At 46.1% G+C, this 10,699-nt stretch overlaps 1 protein-coding gene across 1 annotated transcript in view; it reads left to right on the top strand.

Moving 5' to 3' along the window:
- Positions 1-348: 348 nt before the first annotated feature.
- The window catches only part of dipk1c (divergent protein kinase domain 1C), a 29,122-nt gene continuing 18,771 nt past the window's right edge, over positions 349-10,699 (top strand). Inside the window, 1 exon segment of the mRNA XM_079754748.1 lies at positions 349-718. Within this exon segment, the coding sequence (XP_079610874.1) occupies positions 497-718 (222 nt within the window). The 5' untranslated portion in view covers positions 349-496.

Raw genomic sequence — 10,699 nt, 5'->3', positions numbered from 1 at the left:
TGTGTGTGTGTGTGTGTGTGTGTGTGTGTGTGTGTGTGTGTGTGTGTGTGTGTGTGTGACATATGCAGTGGACTGCCGCCAATAAAGCACACAAGCCCGCTCACACTCTCAGTCACACTGCCCTGCGGTCCCACAGTCATCGCAGTGTGTCCGTGCTGGCGGTGCCGGCGGGCTTCATCAACGCCTCCGGAGATGCCTTGGCTGGAGTGGAACCCTACCGTGGGACCCAAAGGAGAACCGGAGCCCGGGATCAGCAGACCCCATCTATTTGCGTCTAGCTCTGGAGAGGACCCTGCGGACGAGCGGACCTGAAGAAGCTGCGACCGGTGTGTGTGTGTGTGTGCGCGTGTGTGTGTGTGTGTGTGACCTCCAGCATGGCGTTCCCCTGTTCCCAGCGGTTCCTACGGCGTTCCCCGCGGGCCTCCGTCCCGGTTCAGACCACCTCGTAGACCCTCTCCGGGGACGACTCTGCTCCACTTCCAGCCACCCGTCCGACATGCTGCCCGGAGGCGGCAGCGGTGGGGAAGGGGGACGCTGGGCTGGGCTGTGCCTGCTCCGGTGGCTGGGCGTCAGGCTGTGGTCCCGTCGTGGGACCCTGCTCTTCGCCCTGCTGTGGTTCGGCTCCTGGGTGTTCCTGAACGGGCTGGTACTGGTGCACCGCAGCATCCTGTCCGATTACTGCACCGACGACAAGAGCAAGAAGATCCTGCAGCGGCTGGTGAGTCCGCCCTAGCCCACAGCCCCTGACCCCTGACCCCTGACCCCTAACCCCTAGCCCCTAACCCCTGACACCTGACCCCTAACCCCAAGCCCCTAACCCGTTACCCGAACCGTAACCACTTACCAGTGGCGCAGCCCGTCATTTATTTCATGGAGGGTTGATAAAGTGTGTGAAACATAAATTGTAAGGTATTAAGATGTCATAAGTTACAGTCTTTTTTCCTGATCGCTTTTATGAATGACGATCAATCCGCCTCCCGATATGTATAAAATAATAATGAAGGGTTAACTTCTTCATTACAGGGGGGGTTTGTAGCCAATACCCCTCTCCCCCCTCCTGGCTAGGCACTGCCACTAACCCTGTGTCTGAGGTTTTGTGTTGTGCTCACTTTGAGCTTTGTTAAACAGATCTTTTCTTGTTTTACAAACTTGGATATCCACGCTGTCTTTCATTATAGTTATCAAAGCTCAAATCTCTGATTTGTGTCCCTTCATTCCTCTGAAATTAGGTTAAGTTGCATCTCTATTTAACAAATGTTACAGGATGTTTCTGATCGATGGGCAGTATCTACCAGTTTGTTCGATTACAGTCTGAACTGGTTCACACACTTCATACTTGATTGGCTTCCAATCAGATTGAGTAATTTTTTGGCAGACCGGACCAGGAATGCATAACTAAAGTAACTCATGCTTAACACAAATCTCCATCCCTCCGTTGCTGCAACACACTTTCACACACTCCACCAGAGGAGTGTGTGAAAGTGTGTTCCTTTAAAACAGCCACAGCAAGATTCATATTCTTATTCTTTATTTATCATTGCATACGGACAAGTACTATACCTCAGAATGTGTCATCTGCATTTAACCATCACTAGCAGCACTAGGAGAATTTAACCATCACTAGCAGCCCTAGGAGAATTTAACCATCACTAGCAGCACTAGGAGAATTTAACCATCACTAGCAGCACTAGGAGAATTTAACCATCACTAGCAGCACTAGGAGAATTTAACCATCACTAGCAGCCCTAGCAGAATTTAACCATCACTAGCAGCCCTAGGAGCAGTAGGCAGCCACAGTGAAGAGAGAGACCAATTCCAGGTCTACTGCTGGTGCCTTGCTAAAGGGCACCAATAGGAGAATCTACCCAACGTGGATGCGTTTTGAGAGGCAACAGAGGAAGGAAATACCAGCCGCCTCTCACTAACTTCTCTCTAAATAAAATATGGCCCTCTTATTAGAAATACCTTTTTTTATGAGAGGCTGGCACGGTGGGTGGCGCGGTGGATGGTTTGCTGGCCCATCGCGGAGGCCCTCAGCTCTGTTTGTCACGGTGCCCGCTGGGGCCAAAGTCACTTTGATCGACCGTGCTCCGCTGGCCGGCCAGCGGAGCACGGTGTCTTCACAGTGCACGCACGTCGCTACAGTAAACAATCGGGGAGGACGGACGGAGACGGGCCGCACATAGAAAATCACAAAGGCACACGTATAAAACCCAAACACACGCACACACACACACACACACACACGCACACAAATCAATGTCTCTTAATGTTCTGCAGACCACTCCGTTTCACTGGGTGGTGAGTGTGATGCATTTGGGTTCTGTGGCTGTCTCTCCCTCTCTCTCTCTCTCTCTCTCTCTCTCTCTCTCTCTCTCTCCCTCTCTCTCTCTCTCTCTCTCTCTTCATAATCTCACTCGCTCCTCTCGCTCATCCATCCTGTGTGTTTTCTCCCTTATTCCTCTTCTACCATCTTGTTCTGTTCTTCCTAATTTCTTTCTCTCCCTATTTGTTCGTTCCTCTAATTAATTTTCTGTTATCTGTTCATTATTGGTCCTGTTCTCCTCTCGTCCAATTACACGCTCTCTCTCGCTCTCGCTCTCTCTCTCTCTCTCTCTCTCTCTCTCTCTCTCTCTTGCTCTCTCAGTGCTGAAGCTATTGACTATTTTTCCCCATCTTCTCTTTGATCAATAGTCTCTCACACGGTCTCTTGCGCTCTCTCTCTCTCTCTCTCTCTCTCTCTCTCTCTCTCTCTCTCTCTCTCTCTCTCTCCCTCTCTCAAGCACACACACTCCCTTGATTAACTTGTATCTGAAATGTTAGGTGAGAATCCTTAGACCAGGCACACAGGCAGACATGCACACACTTGCGCAGGCACGCAAAAAGGCACACACTTACACACACACACACACACACACACACACACATGCACACACGCTTATCGATATTCTTTGTTCCTCATTCAGCCTGGTAGATGAAGTCGATTTAAATTTGATTATCTGGACAATCAGCTGTGACGCAATGAGAAGATAATAACAACAACAATGGGGACGCCTGTGAGTTCAGTCAGGACTGGTCGGCAGGTTGTCAACACTGAGAACAAAGACTGTGGTTCTTATCTGTTGTGATGCAGATGAAAGGGCCCCGCGCCTGTGACCTCACTCTCATGTATCACCAGCCACACAGAAAGAGCAGGAGCAGTACGGAGCTCATTCTCTCTCTCTCTCTCTCTCTCTCTCTCTCTCTCTCCCTCTCTCTCACTGTCTCTCTCTCGCTTTCACTAGCTCTCGCTCTCTCTCTCTCTCTCTCCTCTCTCGCTCTCTCTCTCTCTCTCTCTCTCTCACTGTCTCTCTCTTGCTTTCACTAGCTCTCGCTCTCTCCCTCGCTGTCTCTCGTTCTCTCTCTCTCTCTCTCGCTGTCTCTCTCGCTGTCTCTTGCTCTCTCTCTATCGCTGTCTCTCGCTGTCTCTCGCTCTCTCTTTCGCTCTCTCTCTCTCTCTTGCTCTCTCTCTCTCTCGCTGTCTCTCGCTCTCTCGTTGTCTCTCGCTCTCTCTTTCGCTCTCTCTCTCTCTCTTGCTCTCTCTATCTCTCGCTGTCTCTCGTTCTCTCTCTCGCAGTCTCTCGCTATCTCTTTCGATCTCCTTCTCTTCCTCTCACTGTCTCTCACTCTCTCTTTCTCTCTCTCTCTCTCTCGCTGTCTCTCGTTCTCTCTCTCGCTGTCTCTCGCTGTCTCGATGTCTCTCTCTCTCTCGATGTCTCTCTCTCTCGCTGTCTCTCTCTCTCTCGCTGTCTCTCGCTCTCTCGTTGTCTCTCGCGCTCGCTTTCGCTCTCTCTCTCGCTTTCTCTCTCTCGCTCTCGCTGTCTCTCGCTCTCTTTTGCTCTCTCACTCCCTCTCGTTGTCTCTCACTCTCACTCTGCTGTCTTTCTCTTTCGCTCTGTCGTTCTCTTGCTATCTCTCTTTCGCTCTCGCTCTCTCTCTCGCTGTCTCTCGCTCTCTCTCGCATGATTTCTCTCCATCCCACTCTCTCTCGCTCTCTCTCTTAAGCTTTTTCTCTTGCTCTCTTTATAACCATCTCTCCCTCTCTCTCTCTCTCTCGCTCTCGCTGTCTCTCGTTCTCTCTCTCGCTGTCTCTCGCTGTCTCGATGTCTCTCTCTCTCTTTAGCTTTTTCTCTTGCTCTCTCTATAACCATCTCTCGCTCTCACTCTCTTCCTTTCTTGCACTCTCTCTCTCTTTATCTCAGTCTCCATCTCTGTCTCTTTATCTCTTTCCCTCTCTCTCTTTATCTCAGTTTCCATCTCGCTCTCTTTATCTCTTCCCCTCTTATTATCTCACACGCTCTATATCTCTCTCTATCTGTCTGTCCACTCCGGCCAGAAGGAAAGCAGCCTTATCTCCTCTCGTCAGAACCTAAAGAGGGCCGATGTTAGAAGTCAATTAGAGCTCCCGGCGTCTACTGTGTAGACTTACTGCGTCTTTGCTGAAGGCGGCCCGAGAACCACCGCCGCTGGCCCGGCCAGAAGAGCTGTGTTTCCACCCAGTCCTTGAAGACATAAGAGGACGTTTTAAAGAAACATGGCCGACAAACACAGGATCCAGCGTTTTATCTTGACTTTAGATGGTTGTCGTCTCTTTTGTAAAATCACAACTACAATCAGGAATGTGCATAATAGAGAGCAGATTTAGGAAGATAAGATAGGAAATTAGGGCACACAGTGAATTCACAGATGTCTGGTGTTAAGAGTTTTGTAACCAGGTTAAGTTAACGGAAAGATTTTGATGCTAATAGTACAAAGAGTTACATTTCTTTTTTAGTTTTTTATCAATTTTATTTTTGATTGTTTTTGCACAGCTCCTTACATATAGTCACCAACATCATCCGAATTTACTCATTTGTCATCACTTCAAACACATCCTGTAAACAGAGACACAAAATCAAATATTAAATAGGAATAAAATGTGTAACTTGGCACCGAGACAGCGTTGTCTGTAGTCATGGTTTCCCTCCAGTAAAAGCCTTTGTTTAGTTCGTCTGGTCCCTCAGTTTGACTGTGAATTAAACCAATTATTCTCAAGGATGCTTTACTGTAAAAACATCCTAAGAAGACTAGGAGCTAGCAGTGGACCCACACACAAGCCCAAAGGCACACACAAACACACACACACACACACACACACACACACACACATACATACTGCTGTCCTCATTAGCAAACTGGACATAGGGGATGGGTGAGTGGTGCTGGTGATGGTTGCAGGAGCGTGGGGGGGCGTACTGTGTTTGACTTTATAAATAAAGATGCACTAATAAACCGTCAGACTAACAAGATGAAGCATGATCACATATCTCAGTCAATAGCTTTCCAGTGTTCATGTCGTCTCCTTTTAAAAGCACAACAAAGGGGATAGGGATCTCTGTACGGGGTTGAGGAAAGATATCAGTGCACAGGGATATGTGAAGGTATACATGATTCATCTAGCCTCTATGTCTTAGTTTTTATAGCTGAGCGCTCTTCATATTATTCATTTTTCATCACTGATCAAACAATGCATAACCACATTTCTCAGGACGTTCAAAATAAAAGTTAAGCTGAACATTGACTCTTTCCATTATGGTCTTATCTTGATTTCTGACATGGACGGTGTTCATTAATGGGAAAAGGACTCCACTGTTAGGATTTAAAAACAATTGATCTGTTGAAGATTTGCAGAAAGCTATTAATTTCTGACTGGATTTTTTTCTAGTTGTGAATGTACTTATTATACTTACTTAGCCTACTCCAGAAACATAACATACACTTTCAGCAGCCACATTTGTCAGTGGCCGTTGCTATTTACACTACCTCCATTTACAAATCAGCAGTTGGCGAAGACTGCCAAGTTCAGCCAGAGTTTAGCCCGTCCAGTGTTACGGATATGCACCATGTGAAAGGCCTTTCACCCCCCAGGGGAATAGAGCAATGTTAACATAGCGTTTTTTTTAACTGACAGTTGCTATAGTAATATATATAGCTTGCTGATTTCTGGGTCCGACTGGCTATCGTTGTCTTCTGTGGTCAAAGAGTCGAGTGTGTGACCTCAGAGGTATGAGCGAGTAGGACATGATCGGCCATTGGTTCGGACGAGTACATAAATATGTAAAAGAACCAATGTCGATCCTGGAACCGGCTGTGTGTGGATCATAGTAACAAAAATTTGATGTTTTTCTTTTATTTGGCCCTAACTTCTTGCTGCTATCTCCAACTGCCAGATCTTGACAAGTACCCCATATGTGCTCTGACACATCTTCCAAGCCTTTTGTTGTTATCCAGCACATACAATTCCAGTGTAATTCCTGATCATAGAAGTGATACTATTTCACAAGCACACAGACACACACACACACACACACACACACACACACACACACACACAAACACACACACACACACACACACACACACACACACACACACATAAAGAGTCTTCTGGAAAACAAATAGCAGTTTGGGGGTTTTTGGTTCAGTGTTACCCCTGACAACAAGCCTTTTTTTGTTGTTGTTGCTTTACCCGAAATGCAATGCAGTTGGCAACCAAAGAACAGTAGACTGACGCTGTTCCAGCTAACACAAAGGTCACTCACGTAAAAAGGAAAACAACAAACACGTAATGATAGAATAAGGATTTTGATCTATAAATTATTTCACCAAACAATTTGTAAGGGAAACGCAGATACGCCTCAGACAGACCGGGAAGGAAAACATGGGTCAGTGCTCACTGCTTAAACAAAAAATCGATTCAGTAATCGGAGGACAACATTTAAAAGGTTGTTCAAAAACGCACACACACACACACACACACACACACACACACACACACACACACACACACACACACACACACACACACACACACACACACACACACATAGATTAAATTACTGCAAGGCTAACGTCTCCTCATAATATTTACACAGCAATCAGTATTTCTGAAGCCCTGCCTGTTCTCCGATGTGGATCCTTACCTGGCAGAAGCCGTCACCATTCTTAGAATGCTCCTAGGTATGCCAACGCCTCCCTGCAACAGCAAGAGACAGCCATATCCTTCACCCTGCCGTGAGGGATGGGATCTCTGGGGTACAGCAGGAGGCGGGCGACAGGTCCTTGTCGTTTGAAAATATTGCAATGTGGTGATCATTATTTTAGTTGGCTTGCAGCTTTGAGTTCAAGATGAACAAGCCTGGAACGATTAACATTATAAAAATAATTAAAATCTATAATTATGATTAATTATTTGCGGTTATTTATTTTGTTGATGTTCAGTACAGTTCAATCCGGTCATTATTACCAGTATTTGAACTTTTTAGTTTTTTCTTGAATCTTAAATCCCCCTGTTTACATTTATAGAAGAGATTGTTGTAGAATTGCTCAAGAGAAAACCCCAGAGAAAACTAACACCCCAAATACCTCCATGCTTTGTTAAGCCGGGCGTGCCCTGGGATGAGCTTTACCCTATAGGTGGGCAGTGGAGAGAGAGAGAGAGAGAGAGAGAGATGATCCCAGTTAGGACATCAACATCTCATTTAGAAAACACCTAGCATGACGCCTAGCCATTTAAAACCAACATTCACAGTCGTTGTGTGTGTGAGCTGTATTGGTTGTTTACAATAAATATCATGGTCAAAAAGAACCGTGAATGTATCACAGGGGGGTGTGTTGGTGTGCAGAACGTTGCATTGGTTGGTTTTTTACAACAAACAAAAATAAAGCACCTTGCAGGTAGAAGAGCGTGTGTGTGTGTATGTCTGTGTATTTGTGTGTATGTATGTGTGTGTGTGTGTGTGTGTGTGTGTGTGTGTGTGTGTGTGTGTGTGTGCGTGTGTGCGTGTGTGTGTGTGTGGTTGCAGGTGTTCGCACTGTAGCTTGCTTATGCCTTTTTGCATGCAACTAATATCAGCGGCTGTGTTAGCGACTGCATGGGCTTGCTACAGGCTAAGCCGTCTGTCCGTCATGCTAGCAGGAGAAGGCTAGCACCGAGGCGAGATCAATAGTCTTTTTGTCAGCAGGGCTAAATTTCCCCCCTTGGGACCTCTGACAGGTTTCAGTGCTGCACGGCCCGGAGCAAAAACACAGCCTCCGTCTTCCCACACACAAGCACGCGTGCGCAAACGCACACGCAAACACACACAAACACACACACACACGCACACACACACACTGCATCCCACAGCAAATGATTCCCCATTGTGACAGACTGCAAGACTGCTTATGAAATATTCAGTCATGTTGGTGTTAGTTAAAAAAAACAAACTCTGCCTATAGTGAATAAACAAGGATATAAAATGCAGCCTTAGGGGTCCGTAGAGTGTGTGTGTGTGTGTGTGTGTGTGTGTGTGTGTGTGTGTGTGTGTGTGTGTGTGTGTGTGTTGGTGGGTGTGTGTGTATGTGTGTGGATCTCTCTCATCTGGACCTTTTCTCCTATACAAAGAGCAGGGAGTTATCTGTCTCTGCCAATAGCCGTCCAGCTATGTGTACTGAATATATGCAATTCCCTTTACCCAAAGAAATGCAGTGTTTTGTTGATGGAACTCGAAGTAAGAATCTATACGAATTGTGTTCTGCTAGAACTTTGCGAGAGGAAGAATATATTTTTTCTTTGATTAAGGAGTAGAATTGAGTCCTCTGCTGTAATTTTTGCCTGTTGTGGCTGTCGGTTCCTTCGAGAGAATGGAGAGTTGCGTGCAAGATTGTTTTTACCCACTTAATACTAACACATTTTTTGGGGATAACTTAAGTGTGATCATATGGAGAAACTAGAGATCAGAGAAGTAGAATTCTTCTTCTTTTTCTTCTCTGGATTCTTGGGAAAATTTTGGTTTACATTTTGGTCCATGTCTTTGGGGCTGTGAGTGGCCAGAGGGCAGTGAATTCCTCCTTGACAATGACAAGTGTCTTGCTCAAGGGTAGTGGCAGGAGCAGTCATCTAACGTGCCGGTGACTGGAAACCAAAAGATTTTCCCATGAACACACATAGGTAGATGAACCGTGTAAAGTCTACCGAGTAAGGACGCTCTATTGCATTCCAAACCCGAGTTGTCTTTAAGTGAACATTGGCATTGGGATAGTGTGGTCACCAAGTTGCCTCCCAGCCAAAAAGTACTCGGTTCGATACCCAATGTCTGTAGCCTACCCGTAAACTGCCTGAAGCAAGTTGACCGGTTACCTGATGTTACTGTCGTCTTTGGCTAAAAGTCATTGGGCACTGTGTTCACTGATGCTCCCGGGAAGACTGATACCCTCATTGGGTATCGAACCAAGAAGCTTTAGGCTGGGAGTGGAGAGACTGTAGCCCCAGGGTATGAATGTAATATGTGGAGCAACGCCAGCCCTGTTGTTATGTTATTGAGGCTCTGGTTCTGTTTAAATCATTAGACAATGAGGAGGTTGTTGGAAATGTTTCAGTTACTCTAGGCTTTCATTATAATCGTTTTCAAAGCACATTCAAACATGCCTTTGGAATGAGATGAGGTCGGTGCTTTAATTGTAATAGTTTGTTGCTGTAATAGCATGTGTGTGTGTGTGTGTATGATTGTGTGCGTGTGTTTGTGTGTGTGCGTATTTTTTGTTTACTATGTGTGTGTCTGTATGTGGGTTTGTTTGTGTGCGTACATTTGTTTGTGTGTGGGTGTGATGTGATGGGAATTGAAATGAAACGGCAGACATGGCAGGAATGAAGCTCAACTTCCTGTCACACAATTTCTGTGGAAATATTGAAGAGGCAAGACATGAGTACATACACACAGCGTTGCGGTGAATCACATCGTAGGAACAAACAGAGAATACAGAAAGTTTAATAAACTGCTGGCATTAAAAGGGTCCACTCTGAGCTAATTATGGGCTGCTGAAACGATGCAGTGTGTTTGTGTGTGTTTTCCCCCCCGTTGTACTAAGTATCACTTTATTACTGCCATTAAACGTTTATTGGGGTGCTTAAAAGTACGGGGGACACAGCCTCCATCACTGGGGGCTGGTTGGACGCCATTTTCTACCAAACAAACCTTTAACTGAACTATATAAATACACAGTAAACATTAAGTTCATCGTTTTCCACACCGGTACCAATAACAACGGGAATAATAATAAAGGAGTGTCTGTGCATTTTGTCATCAGCGAATACCAGATGCCACGCACTCCTGTGTCTCGTTGAGAAACACGTTCTCTGGACCGCATTAACAACACGGCGGTGTACCGTGTCTCCACGACGATAAATAAACAGAGCAGCAGCCGCCCGGCCAGAGAGAATGGATGTTTAGTATTCATTTAGTCAATGGCTGCACAGCTCACTCACTGCTCCACTGCTCATTACAGAACCCGTCCACCGCCAAAGCACTTAGCAAATACTGGGAAAAGAGTGTGTGTGTGTGTGTGTGTGTGTGTGTGTGTGTGTGTGTGTGTGTGTGTGTGTGTGTGTGTATGTGTGTGCGTGCGTGTGGATGTGTGTGTGTGCGTGTGTGTAGCCATGTTCGTGTGGGTGTAAGAGTACATGTGAGTGTGTGTGTGTGTCTGTGAGTGTGTGTGTGTGTGTGTGTGTGTGTGTGTGTGTGTGTGTGTGTGTGTGTGTGTGTGTGTGTGTGTGTGTGTGTGTGTGTGTGTGTGTGTGTTTGTGTGTGTTTGATAGGCTGGAAGGATGGATGTGTAGTTTGTGTCTTTTAAGTAAACATCC

This window comes from Pollachius pollachius (assembly GCF_949987615.1).
Source record: "Pollachius pollachius genome assembly, chromosome: 17".
NCBI lineage: Eukaryota > Metazoa > Chordata > Actinopteri > Gadiformes > Gadidae > Pollachius > Pollachius pollachius.
This window is presented reverse-complemented; position numbering and strand designations above follow the sequence as displayed.